Source organism: Galeopterus variegatus, unplaced genomic scaffold (genome assembly GCF_000696425.1).
Source record: "Galeopterus variegatus unplaced genomic scaffold, G_variegatus-3.0.2 Scaffold1087, whole genome shotgun sequence".
Taxonomy (NCBI): Eukaryota; Metazoa; Chordata; class Mammalia; order Dermoptera; family Cynocephalidae; genus Galeopterus; species Galeopterus variegatus.
The window spans coordinates 369094-387182 of record NW_007727198.1 but is presented as its reverse complement, the minus strand read 5'-3'; the positions used below and the strand labels follow the sequence as shown (position 1 = coordinate 387182).

Sequence of the window (18089 nt, the reverse complement as noted above, 5' to 3'; positions counted from 1 at the left end):
GTAAAAACAAACTTTCTCTAACTCTCCTTCAAAAGTAAATTCATTAGTAACTTAGAGATATAAAAAAGTAATATAATAAAAATCTTAAAAACTAACACAAAGAAAAATGAAAACATGGCACCAATTAGTGAGCTGGTGCTCAGAAACTTTATTTGTAGATATATTTACAGTTCGATTAGGCTATCAACTAAATTTGCCAAAAATAAAAGTTGTTTATACTGTTTTACATGCTGTTTATTCTATTGCCTTCAACAGGCACTGGTAAAATTAGGCCACTATCTTACTCAATCTATTCATCAGAATTGGGAAATCAGATTTCCCTCATAAATTTTACTATTTCTATTTCAATGTGTGTAAAATGTATGAGATAAAAAGAATGAAGATTCCAGTTTCTAATCAATCTGTGCATCATAGCCTACCCTACAGACTAAAGAAACTCAGAAAACTTGTGGCTGCATTTTACTTAAGAGCATCCTCATCTAAACTCTCCAAAGAGAGGGAAAAAGAACCAAATAATAGGCCAAGTAGCAAATGAGCCGTCTCTCGCATTTAATAAAAAGTAATGTAAACGGTGTTCCGTATTCAGACATCAACACATGCTTACTGGTCATGCCATTAAAAACAGATTCAAGTTGTAAAGATTAATTTCATTCAGTTCCTGCCGATGGCAGGGAGGAGGTACTTGCTTTTTCCCAAATTGGAGAGGTAAGCTGAGGCCCCCCATTAGCGAACACAGTCTAGTGGTGTAGGACAACACTTACGGTAAGATCAAAGTGCTTTAACATGTTCAAAAGGGATGGAGACGATTGATGGAGTAGAGAGAAGATGGCTTTCCACATCATAATTAACTACAAATTAAAAGACCCTAATCTGGAAAAGTGAAATGAAATGCAACAGCTGGTTGTGGAATCATGCTTCAATTACAAAAGTCAATACTGTATTTAAATAGCAATTTTATGAATCCATTTATTTTAATTTAATCTTAATCCCTCTTTAAAATATACTTATGGTCACATAGTGCTTTTTTAAAAAAACTGACACTACTGAAACCCTCTTAAAAGATAACTTTTAGATTTTCTCTGTATACATGACCCGTTTTATCCAAGTTTCAGCACTCTTGCATATTTTTGCAAAAGGCTGAGATAAATGGACAAAGAATAATGTTGGATAAATAAAAAATAGAAGCCCTCGTAAAATACAAAGCTTATAAAATGTTAACTAAGAATTACAATTGATTAGAATTTCATATATACATTTCATCCAGTAAATTTTTGTTTAGAGTCACTGATTACTTTTGTGACTTCTCTCTTTAACTGGAAATTTATAGTCTAATGACTTATCTTTCTTCCTTTCTCTTCTTGAATAACGATAGTTTGAACAAGTCACTGCACAACTAGTTTAAAGAGTGCTATCTTAAAATTGCGTTTTTCCCAAAACTCTGTTGAATTTGATCAAAACCTTAGGGCTTTGAGCTTGCTTTCTTTAAAGTCACTGACAAAGCAACTTTTCAGATGCCAACAATACAGAAAATTGTGGCACCAAAAATACAACTACACTGAATATCCCTCACTGAAGCTCTTAAGTCATTATTAATCTCTTCCAGTGCTTAAAGCAATATGAAAACAGCTGTACTCCAGGTTTATTTTCTAGGTACATCTTTGCTAAAAGTTTAAAAAGTTAAATGAGATAGTACGTTGCATCAAACTACACAAAAGTTCATTTTGCACAAAAAAACGTTCCCCTCTCCTTTAAGGAATACATCCAGATTAGCTCAGGTGCATTCTTCTTGGATTCATGTGTTCCCTTCTGTCCTTCTGGAGAGGCACTGGCACAGATTATATAAAATTCAGCTCCATACACAAAGAATTTCAAAAAGGCATATTCTACTTTCATCTCTAGCGATGTTAAAATTTCGAGAAACAGAAATTAAAGTGATTTAAAGAGTCTTGATCTCTAACTCCAGGCAACACTGTTAACAGATGACAGTGGCTTCATACAAGCAAGACTGTTTAGACATCACTGTTGATCAGGATTTGGATTGATAATTAAATCAATAGGCTTAAAATCAACTACCAGAGGAGCTACTTTTGCTCTTTTGTATTCTGAGCCAAATCAATCAGCTTTGAGATAGAGTCTCAAATGTTCAGAAGCATAAACAATGTGAAAAGGAGGAACAGTGGGAGTCAGGGGATATTTCTGGGTCCCACAACGGCTAGGAAGCCTCGGGCAAGTCACATATCCTGGGCCTCAGTTTCATCAACCGTGAAAAGGTCTTTGCCAAGCACATTGTTCTGTGATTCAAACACTACTAGCCACTTAAGGTATTCTAAATCAAATTTTCTCTTTGCTTGTCGTTTTCATGAAGGAGAAAAAGAGCTCTCTCTATTTTTTATATATATGTATACATATCTCAAATTTGATGGTTTTATACTTTACAGTGGGAGAATATATGTTTAGTAGACAATGTTAAATCTACCTAGGTTGATGTAAAACAGCATACGTTTCGACCACTGTATAATAAGAGTAAAGTTAATAACTGAGTCGAGTGGAGGAGGTATGCCACACACCACAGGAATCAATTACTATTTTACTTGGTTGCAAAATTATTTCTTAAGTATTAGTAATGTGATTTCAGCTCAGCTCTGTAGAGTATAGCCACTCTCTCATCTAAAGGGTGCTAAAAACCTCTGTATTATAATTTTCAAACACATATAAAGGCAAACAAATCCAAATAAACAAAAAAAGAGATTTTGTTATGAGTCTGAGGTTGAAGTTTGGACAGGGAAATACTTGCCATATATCACAGGTGCTTGCTCCTTCACTGAAGTGTTTAACAAAACAGGAAACTTAGTTGAACTGAAGCTAAAGGCCAACTGCAGACATCTTTCCCAGTTCTTTCAAATAAATCAAAGAATACATTTAAACACCTCCCTGTCCCTGTCCCCACCATTTCTCCAACTCTGTACTCAGGCTCCCTTTGTGATCAATAGAAAATCCATTTGGGAGGAAAGGTCTCATTTAGAACCGTTCTCTTTCACCCTGACTTTTGCTTAGACCACATCTTACATATTATTCAGAGTAGTGTAAAAAGCATTAGCCATTTGCATTTGGAAAATGGCACTTGTGTAAAAGGTTACACTGCAAGGGTTTTACACACATTTCTTCAGTATGTAGAAACTATCTCCACGCCCCCATCTCTCTGTTTGATTGATTTATAGCCTGTAATTAGCATACCTTTAAAGCTCCAAGTACCAGTTTCTCAGCTGAAGATGGCAAATGGCTCAGTTTTAGACACTCAACCTAGGAGATAGGATTCTTCAGCCACAAAGAATGTAATGGGCACTTTACATAATTGTTAGTATAAATGCTGAGAAATTCATTGGCAGGTAAATTCTTATTTTTCAAGCTATTTAAGAGGAGTGGATGAGGGGTTAATGTTTTAACAAATTCCCTGCTTTGTGCAGGTAATTATTTCTCTCAGAAAAAAAAAATCTAGTAATTTGATTGTATTATGCTAGATTAGATATGCAGATACAAACCATACACATGCATGTTTGTGAACAGGTTTAGTGCACACTCAAAAGTGAGGCCTTTTTAAATGTCTGCCCCAAGAAATCTACAGAAATATTCTAAAGAAAGAGAGCATACTAACACGAACCTGTCATGTTTTTCAAACACATATACTTGTTTTCCATTAATAACATTTTACTTGAAATCAAACACCACACATATACAGCAAAACACTATAGTATGTAAAAACAACACAATACAATACAGTAACAAGGAAAATGGTAGTAGATATATTTGTTACATTCTAAACCAACCCAACAGACTACTGTGTAAACAAAATAGTAACGTAACACTTCAAAAACAGACAAATGTTTATCCACCAATGATGTACAGTAAGCCAACAGTACACTGTGGAAATTCACTTAGCATAACGGTTGCTGGAAAATCACAAAGAGTAAGGTAACAAGTCACAAAGTTTTATGGTCATGTTTTACCTGATAATTCAAATGAGCTGGATGGTAGTTACTAATTTTCTATATGCGTTTTGTTTTAATATCTTCATTGATTTTAATTCTTTATTTTTTACTTGAACTTGTTGGCTAGTATGTTTGCTTTGCTTAATACATTGACTGCACCACACTTGCTGTGTTGGTAGAAGAGGACATATGAGAATATGTATAGAAAGGCCATACGGAAGTTCTCACGGAGAGATTCTGATACTCCATAACTCTGCTGTTCAGAATTTCAACTGAAATGGAAAAAAAAAAAAAGAGTGAGAAATATTGAAGGATTATTGAACTAGGAGTCAGGAGACTGGTTTTTGTTCCAGTCCTGTGTGTGAACTATGCCAAGGTATTCCCTACTCTGAATTTGATATTCTACATCTGTGAAAATGGGCTGTTGGGAACAATCAGTAAAGAGCCATGTAGCTATTGTAGTCTATGGTTCCTGTCGAGTGCTAATGTGGAGAACTGCCCTAAGTTAGCAGAGATGCCAAAACTTTTTGCTGAACATCCACCCATCCTTCCACCTCCTTCAACTGGCATATATTGAGAAAACGTGTTTACTGTCAAACATTTTGAAATATGCAAATATGAAATCAGCTTTAAACATTTTATCTGAATGTTTTAGAGCCATGCAGAAATAGCGTAAGTGTGAAATCTAGGTACACAGTACTGTACAAAATTACATCTTTAACCTTTGGAGAAATTTTCAACACCTGTTACACATGGAACTGATTGTTGGCAAGACCTACATTCTCTTGTTTGGTGCTATTCCCAAGTTGCCACTATCCCAGATAACACCCCTGAAAACTATTAAAATTTATAGCTCCTTCAGTTATTCCATGTACTCAAAGGTGTCTTTTTTAAAACATTCCTTATGATTGAGGGGACCTATTCATTTAATGTGCAGTCAGCTATTGGCTCTGTCCAGCATGATGAGTGTGCCTGGCCTGTGTGTTCTCAGTGGGAAAGAAGGGCTGCTGGGATCTGGGAACTAGTCCAAAAGAAAACAGAACTGCTGCCTCCTTCAACCAAATAATACACTTCGGCTGTAAGAAGTTCCAACTTTCAATGACTAAGGTATGCAATTCAGAGTTGGTACACTTGTTTAATAAGTTCCTAGAATTAATTAAGATACCTAGGAGTATTAAGTGGCTTCAAAAGTCACATGTTCCAAGTGAACAACTGCTCAAATTAAGTGTGTACTACTACGGGCTCTGGACCAGGCAAAGAGATCAAGGTGATGGGGAAAAAATCCAACAATAGTAGTTAAAAAAAAAAAAAAAGATTCAAATGAAAATAATGATTAAATTACTAAATTATGTCACTCAAAATTCAAAACAGCTGGAGCAATTCTAATTGACTTACATAGAATAGTAAAAGCACTATTTCCTACAATCACAGAAGCAATTGCTTACTGACTTTAAGATAATCATCTCAATCAAATCCTGACAAAATTACTATTTTACTTCAATAAAAAAATGAAGCTATAAAAATGTTAAAGAATTAAAATTTGAAATGATCTATGCCTTTGGCTAACACATCACACTCCTTTAATAACAGAAAAACATTTTAGAATTTGTAAGCTCACTGGGAAAATACAGTACCAGCTGTCACTTTCATATAAAAAAAATTGCATATTTGCTCTCACAATTTTAATTTGGAAAATTTAGAACGCGTAAACCAAGTTCTAAGTCATAAGCAATGTCTATTAATGAAACTATTTACCAAAGCCTTTAGCAATGCAATGGTACAGATAAAATATTTAGCCTATAAATATTATTTATATTAATACTTAAAGAAACTTACTGTTCTACTGGTAACTTCTACATCTGTGAAACAAACATGCTGCTATTCAGTTCATCTATTGATAATTGGGGTATCTATAGTAGTAAAAAAGATTTTAGATTAAAATAACTTCTTGAGAGAATTCTGTTTATTTTGTTCACTACTTGGACAAGGTAATCAATAACCATAATCAATTTCACAGAAAATTTTAGACATATTAACCATTTCCACTAATAGTAAATTTTGCAAAGCACAGATTAGAACATAGTTCATCCCCCAATGAATTAATGCTCTGTATGCTTTATGGTTATCATAGTTGTAATTTAAACAGCAGTGGATCTTGCAGTCTGTAAGCATAGTTACCAGTTTAATAAGGCAAAACTGCCATTACATTATACAATAATTATTGTATGTGTCTCCTTACAATTTCAAGACTCCCCAAAAACTTATCATTTGCCTTTGTGACTCTGCCTGGAAATACCTAAAGCAAATGAAAATCAAAACAACACCAGCACATCTAACGTTGACATGAGAAGGAATTTCTGATGTAATCACTCAGTAATGATAAGGACATCTGTGCCTTGGAAAGAAATGTTATCTTGCTTTCTTTCCAGTGGTTCTAAAGGTAAAGACGATGACTGCACTAAGTCAAAGTTCAAACACAATAACTGAAAATGGCAGTAAAATAAAATAAATTCTTCTCTTGACCAATGAGGAAGCATTTAAGAAACATTTAGTATATACATTTTGAGGATTGCTGTGGTAGCAATAATTGCATATAGATTATAAAAAGAAATATCTTGTAACTGATTAAAAATTAGTAAAACTCTGCTGATTAATCTCAGGATAAATAACAATGTGCAGACAGTACTCTGGAATATACACAAAGATAACACTTGTAAGTGTGACAACTGCTTAAGAAACCTAAGAATATGGACCAATGATTCTCACCAATCCAAAAAAAGGATATAATGCACCTTACCAACACATTGCAGTTATCTAGATCTGAACAGGTGAAATAAATGGCCAAACCTGATTGCCTGCAGCTGCTGCAGCGAAGGGAACGCTGGTGGCAGGTGCTGTTGCTGCAGACACAGTGGTAGGTGTAGCACCGTGTATCATGGGCACTTTCAGTAGGAAACCGTGGAAACAACACACGGGAGGGTGGAGCATTTATGCAACCATGACACATACGATGGGATGAGGTGTGGTAGGAATCACAGCAACAAGCCATGTGATGTCATCATGATGGGTACACCAGGATGCAACATGCAATCACAGTCAGTGCAAAGCAACACAGCATGGAAGGGGGACAAATTTAAAAAGAGAAGAGGGGAAAGCCAATTATAGTTACCATTAAGGAAAACAGAACCATTCTCAACATTTAGTAAGTTTTTGAGCAGAATCACATTGTAGTTGACACAAAAAGCCAAATTTTCAGAGGGGGTTATAATAAGTGCATATGAAAAAAAATCTGATGTTGTTACCAGGGCTATCTGTCTGAAGCCAGATAAGCAGACAAGTAACTGGGGTGCACATTTACAAGGGGATTAGGGAATTGTGAACTGGTGTTGGCTTCACTGACTCATGAACATGAGTGCTGTCACTAGGTTTGTAGGCGCTAAGTGACAATTATGTTTACTTACCTGATCTGCATGCAAAAAAAGTAGTAGTTTGATTGGTGGTTATGTGGTAAGCGAGCAGATATGAAGAATATAGTGGACTATGTGTACAGGTTTTTAAGTACACCTCTGGCAAACTCCTTGGAAACTACGGCTAATTATCAAACAAATATATGGAACACTTCATAGAAAATCTTATCTTCACAACAAATATAGCTACAGTGACTAGCAGCTGCAAAATCTCTTTCAGGATGTTTTCTTTTTGCCTTTTCTAGTTTCTATCTCATTTTGAAAGTTTTTTTTTGGATGCTTTCTAATTTCTAGTTCATTTTGGAAAGCAAACCAGGGCATTAACATGTGAATGGCAATGTGTGAATGGCAAGCATGCATATATAATAACTTATCATGTCTACACTGATTGAATTCAGATTGTCTGAAAGTCTACAGAGAAAGTGAATGGCCAGAGAGAGGAAAATCGATATATGCAATGTCACAGAAACCGAAAATGTACCCGAAATGGTGGTGTACAGAAACTCCATTGCTATCCCTTCCACTCATCTCTAGTTACCCATTACCTACAGCCATCCCTTACTGTCTCACATGCCAATTCTGCAAATACCCTTGTTTCCCTTTGGACAGTACAGGAAGCAGCACCACTAAAGCATGCAGTTTGCATTCCTAAGCAGAGCTCCAAAGGTGAAAGGACAGCCAGAAAATGTGAAGACAGAGACGCAACTCTCAAACTTGCAGAAGTCTGTTCTTCCAATCACATGTATGCAATGCTTTTATTAGTATCAATGGAAATGTTGCTAACTCCTACAGGGCACAGCCAATCCCTCCATAACAGATGCCTCATTCCCACTGCCCGGGTTGAGACCTTGCTATGTTAGTGAGTGCTGCTACTTTGTGGTTGTCATTTTGACCTTTTGTTTTACGTCAATAAGCCCGTGAATGTCTTTTGAGTTCTACGTCTACTCTGGTCCACCAATGGATGAAGTTCAAACTCTTGCGAACTCTCAGAAAAAAAGAACTGGATTGATATGAGATGGCAGGGTGGGATTGGGTGAGATCACTCCTCTCTTCATGGAACAGAGCTATTTTCTCATGATCTGTTCCTGGTACCCATGAGGACTATAGGAGCTATGAACTCCCCAGTTGCTTTCTCATCCTCTTCAGTATTTCTGATGTGCAAAATGGCTTAGAAATGGCTACCATATTTTGTTGGTGGCTAACTAAAGGATATGTGTGTAACTGGTTGTTAAAAATCACCAAATCCCCCCCCCCCCCCCAGAGTCGTTTTGAAATGATTCTGTTCTACCTAGTTTCTGTGCAGGTGGCAATTCATTCTAGAACACTACAGAAATCATCACAGAACAATGCAGAATGCTGTAGCATTGTTTAACTCATCCCTTCTCAACATGGGAGTGCTGAATGGTTTAGGACTTATGGACAATTTGGGGGGAGGAGCAATTGTTTCATTTTATTTTACAAATTATACATTTGAGATATTTTTGAAAATAATAGATGTAAAACTAAGAACAAAAAAATGGCTTAGTCTTGCCAGCTAAAGAAACATTTAAAATTTTTTCAGGTGGTATTTTTAGGGTAGAAAGAAAGAAATGGCTGGGTCAGTACTTGGCTACAGTGGCAACCAACTAGGACTTGGCAAAGTAGGACTATTTTGATTCCACAAAGACAGAAAACAGAAAGCACCATATTAAACCTTAAATACTCAGAAAATGTCCAGCCACATCATTCAGTCACTCATCTCTTTCATAGTCACAAGAGAGAACACATTTTTCAAGATCAGAAAAAGTTGAGAAGTTTTGTACAAAACCTACCAATACTTGAAGTGGGTGCCATGCACAGTATTGGCCCTGTACACCATGCAGAAAAGCGTGGAGAGTAAAGAAAAGACATATTTCATTATTAAAGCTTCACTGATAGAAATAAATTTTAAATAGAAAGATATTTTCTTTGCAATATCAATTAATCAGCACATGCAAATCCAGTTATCTCCCATGCTTACAATTACAGATTCGCTTTAAGATCACAAACCCAGTTAATCAAAGTAATTCTTGGATTCTTAGGTACAAAAATGCACTTTATTTTTTCTTTAAAGAAATTACCTCACTTAAATTGCATTTATTTTGGACAAATACATCCTAAATAATTTTTACATAAAAAGAAAAATTTTAATTTATGACATATATCATTTTCAAAATATGCTCCAGGATCTGGTACCTGGTGCCCATATTTCTATTTAGAGCATCGATCTATTAACACTGGTTCTTCCACCTCACTGTAACTGAGAAATTTACTATGAACATATGGCAAATTGGCTTTTCATTAAAAGGGGGCTCTCTGCCAGACAGGTTTTTATTTTGCTGTTAATTAAGGCAAGGGGAATTTTTCTGACATTCTTCCTTAGAAATCCAGACTTTAGGTTGGCCAAATCTGGCAAAAAGAAAAAAGAAAAAAAGGGTCTAACTTCTAAACAAAGTAACTGAAGGGTTGAGAAAACCTAGAATGAACAATGTAAATTTTATCACATTCAGCTAACTACCTTGGCTAGACTTCCTTGGCTACCAAATTCATTCCAGAGCTATAAGACAAACTGGAAGTAGTCAAGGTAGAGGGATCTAATGTGTAGGTCAATTACCACAATTTTTGAAGAAAAAAATGCCAGAAATAATGTCAACTCAACCCATACTGGTTTTGTCTTTTGCTCTGTGGACATTATGGTTTTTTTTCTTAAGCATGGGGCAAACACCTAAATTGTTACATATTAATGGTTATTTTTTATAAGTTACGTAAAAAAGTGTTAAAATTTTTCATGTCTCCCCTCAGAAACTATTATATAAGTGTGTAAAACTGTGTAATTTAAATGATGTTATGAAGAACTATTGTGGTCAGTAACTAAAGACTGTTTTTTTTATGGCTTCTAAATTAGCTCATTAATTTATTAATTAACCAGTGGACTTTTTTCCAGGGTAGGTATACAATATTATGTTTAGCATATTTATATAATTAACAAGGCTTTCTAAATTAATTTCCAAACTGGAGATATATAGTGCGTGCGTGCGTGCGTGTGTGTGTGTGTGTGTGTGTGTGTGTGTGTCCCAGTGGTTAATATTTTAAATTTATTTATTTATTTATTTATTCCTAAGAGACTATATGCTCATTCTTAAAGTACTACTGAACTACAGGAAGAAAATTATTTCCTCCCATATATGATATTTACTTGAACAAAATGCTGGCTTAAAATTTTCTATTCAATTTGGTAGAAAACTGTTTTGCTGAATATAGGAGGTAACATAAAATATGCTGCAAAGTGTAAAAAAAATATAATAAATTGCTATAATTTTACATTAACTCATTTAAGAGTTAGGGGCTAAAACTACCTATTTTATTTATACTATATTATTCCATACTATAAATTTAAGGGTAGCTTTATTATAACTACCTTTGGCATATCAAATATAATATTGATTATAGTTCTTTGCTGTGCTAAAAGGTGGGAATTCCTTTTTTTTTTTTTTTTGAGAGCGTTTAGATCACTGTCTGTAAAAGTGATACCTAAGAGTCAAGGAATTAGTTTGAGACTGAACCAAGTGAATCAATCAAAAGCAACAAAAAATAAAAATTAAAAATAAGATAAGCTAAAAAGAAAAAATGTTGACACCTCTTCCTAGCTTGATTTTAAACCATTAATTTTTCAGGAACACTAGAGAAACAGGTTTGTTCTAGATATTAGCAGATCAAGCCTAACTGCCTTGTTTTATTTCTAATCAAAATACACGTCCACAGTCTTCCCATAAAATGTTGTTGTAAGCTGCATACATGCATGACATCACTAAGGTGGCCGCAGTGCCCAGAGCCGAGTTCTCACCTGCAGGGATAAAGGCCGGCTGAGGGAGCTGTAGGTTAGTCAGAGCCTGTTGGCAGTGGAAAACACTGGGATTAAAGACTGGGGTGGCTCCATTGGTCTTTTCATGTGCCGATCTCTTTGGTATCAGTTGATATGCACCAGGCTGTAGAACATGTGAGGGAGGGATGGATTAATCACTAGTACCAGAGAAAGTCATATATGTATTCAAACCAAGCAAGCACCAGTTATATAAGGCATGGCCTGGGAATCCTCCGCAAGGATATCCATTAAACGAGACATTCAATTAGCAGTGGCCCCACAGCAAGATAACCAACTGTAGAGATTAACCAGTTCACTACATCAGTTGTTAGTCCAAAACAGAAAATAAAAATACAGGGGGAAAAATGAGAACTTTCAACCTCACTAATTTAGATCTCACTTGGGTAGGATGGGACAGAAAGCTATTATAGCAAATCAGAGATCAGAAGAAGCCACAGATATAGCAGGAAAGAGATTTGTCAGGTAAAATTCTGACATGGACCTAGGAGATAAATGCACATAGGTGCTAAAACAGATGTTTGTAGATCAGAGTCTGATACTGTAGACCCCATAAAACAAAATCTAATTTATACAAAGACTTCGGGTTCAAATCCTACAACTGTGTATTTTCTAACTAACATGTAAGGAAAAAGCAAATGCATCATTACTCCCCCACCGCCTACCTCCCCCAGATACTATAGATAGTTAGCAAAACGTATACAGTTCTCATTTAGAGAGGCTTTCTGTACAGTTCAGTATGTACCATTTGCTTTAAGTCCTTGTAGGGTTTAATTCTAAAACCTATTAGCATGTTTAAATCCTCTTTTCACGTCTACAGTCTTTTTCAAAATCTCACTGTGCTTATAACTTGCCCCTGGATCAGATTCATTAGAATTTAAGATTTTTTTTTTTCTCAGCAAATTGCACATTACTTAAAAAACATGTCTCAGCAACAGCAATTAAGCATGCTCCAAATTCTTAAGGATACAGGAACATTTGTGCTGAGTAACTAACCTTCCCTGTGCCAAAAAGGGTCATTCCATGCGAATAATGAAGGCCTAAAGGGATCTCTACTTTCTTTTGGGAACTCTGCTGTCAGTGCACACAGTGTGACAGATCTTATTTTTATTTCTCTTAAATGAAGAAAAGCATGCTAAAAAAGTGAGATGAAGATAAACTGAGTAGCTTTAGAAAAATATAATTTCTAAATTTATCCTAGAGGACCAGATGACTAAATAATAGAAACTAAGATCATAAACTGCAAAATGTAATTTATCACTTTGAATACCTTTTATCACCATTGGGGGAAATGGTTTGGTGGGGGATTTTTAACTGAGTAAGACAGGGATATGGTTATTTAAAATTTTAACTGAGTAAGACAGGAACATGGTTATTTAAAAGATTTCCGTTTGGTATAAGGGGAAAGTGTCCCTTTCTCTAGGAAGTCAGGAGCATTGTATGATCATCAAAACCAAAGTTGTGTTGCCTAGTAAACTACTAATTGAGGCAGGGCCTAGATGGACATCCAAACTGGTAGACCCCGGTAAGGTAGTACTGCTTGTTTACTGCTGGGTTCCATCCTGATAGGTCAGTACCCAATTCTGATTGGGTGATGCTTGTACTATTATTAAATATTTCTATTATCAACACTAGCCAGTGTCTCAACAGCCTCATCACAAATTTGCCAAAGAGGTAGGAGACTGTGGATGAACTAAGTATCAACCTTTCAGGTCTTTTTTCTTTTTTTTAATGCATACATGCTGCTTTCAGCATATATACATTAACAGGGTAAAAATCCCTCTTTTACAAAGCATTTCACTTTGAATCCTTAGACATATAAAAAATCTTAAACTTCTTCATGAAGACCTCCTTTATTTAATCTTACCTCAAATAAATTTCTATTGGCCAATCTGACTTTACGTCTAAGACCCCACTTTGATAGGTTACTCAGAAAGGAATTTTATATTGACGTCCACAAGTACCAACTGAAGGCCTACTATATAATATTTAGCTCTCCAAATGGAAATTTGGGGATGACTTTTTTAAAAAAAATATATTGATTATACATATTTACGAGGTGCAGATTTGTATTTCAATACATGTATACATTGCAAAACTTGATCATTTCTTTGTAATGTGAACATTTGATCTCCTCTCTTCTAGTCATTTGGTTACATGCAGTAAATAATATGGGGCTGACTTGTGACATATACATTCTACCAAACACCCAAATCATCAGAAATGGGCAGATACACAGGAAGACCCCGTGCCTGAACAGGAGTAGAGGTGCACAACGGCCCAAGCAAGCCATTTCTTGCACAACCCATGGAAAAATAGAATTAAAAGATAATACAAATCTTTCCATGGACTCTTTGAAGTACCCTTGCTTGAGAACCTTTACTTCTAGGGGGAAACTGCATTTCTTTTAATAGGCCCACGCTATTTCTAAACTCTATGCAACCAACATAGGTAATCAAGAAATTGAAGGCTTAAATTCTGCATTCTAGATACCTTGTTATTTTCATAGCTTAAAAAAATCTCACCAGTCAAAAGCATTTAAGACAAAAAAACCCCAAAAAACCTCGGGGACGTCTTTTTTAACGTTCAATAACGATTACATTGTCCAAATAAAGGGAGAAAGTTAAGTTTGTTCAGCTTTGGTGCTCAGATCCTTCACAAAGTGATGGGTTCAGTTCTGAAAGAACAAGGGTACTGAGAAAGCAGAGCTAGTCCACAATGGTGCTGTGTCTTTGAAACCATAATCTACAAGGAAAGTTGGAGAAATTTGGAGTTTGGGGCTTAAAGAGGAGACATGAAAGCTACTCTCTTACAGGATGACAATTGACTTATCTTGTGAAGTTCCAGCAGCAGCATGATAAATTTCACCTCAGTATGAGAAAAACCTTCTTAATAGGGATATTTAAAAATAAATGTATTGCAGGAGAGGTGGGAGAGGGAGGGAGGAAAAGGAGGAATTGGTAAAGAGACACAAAAAAATCAACTATATTGTATATTGATAAATTAAAATAATTAAAAAAATAAAAATAAATGTATCTCTATTGTGAAAAGGCAAGGTCTCTGTCATGGGAGTCTAAACTATATCAGTGTACGTGAGGAGATCCACCTCACACTCCATCTCTTGGGCTTCAGGGTCTGGCGGTTCTTTATCCACAGCCAGGGAACATGAGATTTCCTTAGGGTTTTGTCCCTTATTGGGGTTGTGAGACCCCATTCCATGAGGAAATGTGTAGGTAGAAAAAGAAATGAACAGCAAGCAGCATATCAAAATAATTGACAGCTGTGTCACACTTACTCATAATTCCTATTCCTTAACCGATCACACTGCAGTGTTACACAAATATTTGTCCTACTTCCTACCTTTCAGTGTTATTAAGGCAGAACTTTTCCCCAAAACTGACTTGCTAAGCATAACTCAAAATCCAGGCATCTTTTCCCAGCCCTCTAGAAATCCCCCCTCCCAGCCTTAGCAGACTGCTGCCTTTGTCCTCAGTACTATCCTTCCAGAAAAAAAGAGAAAAAGGTAACCTTGACCTTTAGGAAATTAGAACCTACTTAATATCCCATTTTTTAAGTGCTCTGTTTTTGAAAGGCACTGAAGATGTTAGCAGCAAAGTGCTCATGAAAGCGACTCACAGAGCAGAGAGGCAACTTTCTGCCTTTTTAGGATATTAAAAATAGTCAGACTATAAAAAGCACTCAAAAATAATTTATTGTTTATATCATGTATTATACCCTTTTCTCTGAAAATGGGAGAAAGAGTAGGTTAAAATCATTAGTAAAGCTTTTAAATAATTAACTTTAGAAAATCATAGAAAGTAAAGTAGAATAAGTAGGCTCCCTCTTTTCCAGCTTAGAACCTTGACTGCTCATGTTAAGGTGTACTCATGACTATCCGAGATTGCGGTTACAGTCTATTAGGCCAGTTGAAGAATATCCTAATCATTTGCCCTAAAACAGACAGGCCCCAAGTGCAGGCTTTTCTTACCATTGCGGAGGCAGCTGAATGGTTCATCTGGTGATGAGCTGCCTTGAGTTTGGCTTGTAAGTGTGCAGGTGGATGGAAGTACCTGCATATCTCCCGGCAGCAGCGACCTTTAATGTAATCCATGCAGATCGTCACAGTATTATCAGTGACTTCGATCATGGAGAAATCGGTAGGGTGAGCATAGCGGCACTCACTCTCCCCACGGGTACAATTTCCACGCTGAAACTCTCGGCAAACCTTAAAGAGGAAAAAACAACACATGCACACACTCAGATCACATCGATGACTGGAGGGAGATTGGCTTTTATTTATTTTGCCAGTGGATGTAAGAGTAATCAGATAAGAGGGTACTTCAAAAAGCTTATGGAAAGATTCGTATTCTCTTTTAATTCTATTTTTCCATGAACCTTTTTCGAGTACCGTCATGCATTTTGTCATTTATTTAGGAAAAACCTAAAAAGATGAAGGGTAATGTAAAGCCACATTCACTATGAGATGTAAACACAGACAGAGTTTATATTCATTAAAAAAAATTACTTTATCCCCAAAGGAAAGGAGTCTGTTTTTCTTACATTGAAATAAAAGTCCTTAAAAGTATTACTGAAAACCAATTTTAATCCTCTAGTTAATACACAGTTTCAAGAGTAATTAGATTTTTTAAAAGTCTGAGATGCGTCTTTATCACATAGCAATGCCCTGGTGGTTTTCCACAGCCAACCTGTGAACTATGACTGAGTTACATGTACGATCAGATTCCATTACAATATGCTACCATCGAAGGCATTTAAGGGGCTGCCAATGGAGTTGTCTTTGTAAGAAATCAACTAGTTATTTATTTCAATGTACAAAGAATGACAAGGGAAGATTGAAGGACTTCAATAAATCAAAAAGCTATTTAAAATTTCTTTTATATTTTCTATTCTTAGACATCAAGGGATATTCCTTATCTAGTACATCATTTTTCAAATGGAGAAAAAGGTTTAGACACTATGAAACATTTACATTCTGCATTCATATAGCTTTACATTCCATAATCATACAGAGTTAGATTACTCTACTTTTTTTTTTCAGTTTGATTATTCTAGCAAGTAGAGATTCATTGACAAATACAGTAATCCCATTCTGTAAAGCTGGAGGGTGGTACAAGGAGCACTGCCACCCAGACTTCTTGTGCCATAGCACAGTCTATGGCTGGGGACACGGAAAACATTGTTTGACCTACTGCACAACTGAATCAGTGCACTGAAGAACAGGGTATAATTGCAGTAGTAAAACATTTAACATTTTTCTGAGTTTATACTCCATAAACTAAAAAAAGCTTAGGTGCATTTATTTAAAACACTCAACACATTGGGCTCTGAGACTGTTACTTCATACATAAGGTTAATATCTATCCTACAGATATTTATATATTTCTTCACAAATACCTCCAGTTTATCTGAACGCATAGGTTTTGGACCAGCAACTCCTGTCAACGGGAAAGGTGGGTTTCCAGCAATCAGAACAGGTGCATTTGGTAAAAGTTCGGCAGGAACCAGGCCCATCCCAGGATGAGGAAAGTAAGGATTGAAAGTCATAGCAGGATTAGCTGCAAGTGCCGGAGTCATAGGAAAAGAAGTCTGTATGTTTAAAAGAGTAAAAAAAAAAATGTTAGAGGTAAATAGATTTTTCCACAAGGAGGCATTCTTTCAGAAATATTAGAATTATCTAAACCATATCCTGTTTCCTCTGATTGATTTTTAGTTTCATACTAATCCCCATATAGGAATTGCTTTCAAATGAACAAATCTCTTTCAGTAAATTTATTGGTAAACTGATAAAATGAGCCCCATGACTTTAACAGCCATGGATTAGCCAAATTAAATCTCATTGCTAGAGTTTGTTCTAAATATATTTTCTCCAGCACTTTCTTTTTCACATATATGGACACTCTCCCTTGTCTCCTTATACAGGCATGGCCTCTGCAGGCAGACTTCACGTATTCCTGAAAGTCCCCTTCCTCCCACCTGTATCCTCCCCCTAGCCCCCCGCCCCCCAGTTCCATCAGCATTGCATGGCTCTAAAGCTGCCTGGCCTCCACAGGCCCCAGGCCCCACCTGTTCTACCAAACACTGGCCTTGCTTCTCCTCTTGGTCCACTGACAGTTATGGAAGACAGCAAGAAGTTGAGGAAGAATGGGGTAGATTAGAAAAAGCAAGCTCTGGGCCATCCCCATGGCTCACTCGGAACAGTGCGGTGCTGGCAGCGCCAAGGCCAAGGGTTTGGATCCTATATAGGGATGGCCGGTGCGCTCACTGGCTGAGCATGGTGTGGACCACACAGTGCCTTACCGGTCAAAAATAAATAAATAAAAGGGAGCTCTTTAAACAACTTCTTGCCATCTACCGAAAATTAGATTGGTACAGTTATTATATTTTATTATTTTTAAATTAGCGGTCCTGTTTCATAAACTAATCTGACTTGCCTAGCCTTGTCTTTATCTAGGGGGCCAGACGAAACTCACAGTTCAAAAGGAGGCTCTAGAAATGCTACAAGTATCCCTGTTAGGCAGGAAGAGATAAGATAACAGGATTATACGGTACATAAACTATAGCGTAACTTGTAAAGAAAAGCCTTAGAAATGCAAAGGGCTAGTCTCAGTTTTTTCTATTTTTAAAAGTCCTGGACTCAAAGAGTTTGATATGTGTACTGCCTTTATTATCTGTAACCACATAATTTATCACTTTATTGTGCTGTTTTCCAGTTTGTTC

At 36.2% G+C, this 18089-nt stretch overlaps 1 protein-coding gene across 3 annotated transcripts in view; it reads right to left on the bottom strand.

The window, feature by feature from the left end:
• Nucleotides 1-3684: 3684 nt before the first annotated feature.
• The window catches only part of MBNL3 (muscleblind-like splicing regulator 3), a 58327-nt gene continuing 43922 nt past the window's right edge, over nucleotides 3685-18089 (bottom strand). The window contains exons 3-9 of one of the 3 annotated variants that reach the window (XM_008574675.1): nucleotides 16767-16958; nucleotides 15340-15576; nucleotides 11316-11457; nucleotides 9265-9300; nucleotides 6834-6928; nucleotides 5823-5896; nucleotides 3685-4258 (exon numbers count right to left, since the gene is read on the bottom strand). In XM_008574675.1, coding sequence (XP_008572897.1) covers nucleotides 5840-5896; nucleotides 6834-6928; nucleotides 9265-9300; nucleotides 11316-11457; nucleotides 15340-15576; nucleotides 16767-16958 — 759 coding nt within the window. In that variant the 3' untranslated portion in view covers nucleotides 3685-4258; nucleotides 5823-5839. The remainder of the gene's footprint in view (nucleotides 4259-5822; nucleotides 5897-6833; nucleotides 6929-9264; nucleotides 9301-11315; nucleotides 11458-15339; nucleotides 15577-16766; nucleotides 16959-18089) is intronic. The other 2 variants (XM_008574677.1, XM_008574676.1) reach the window with 2 other exon arrangements.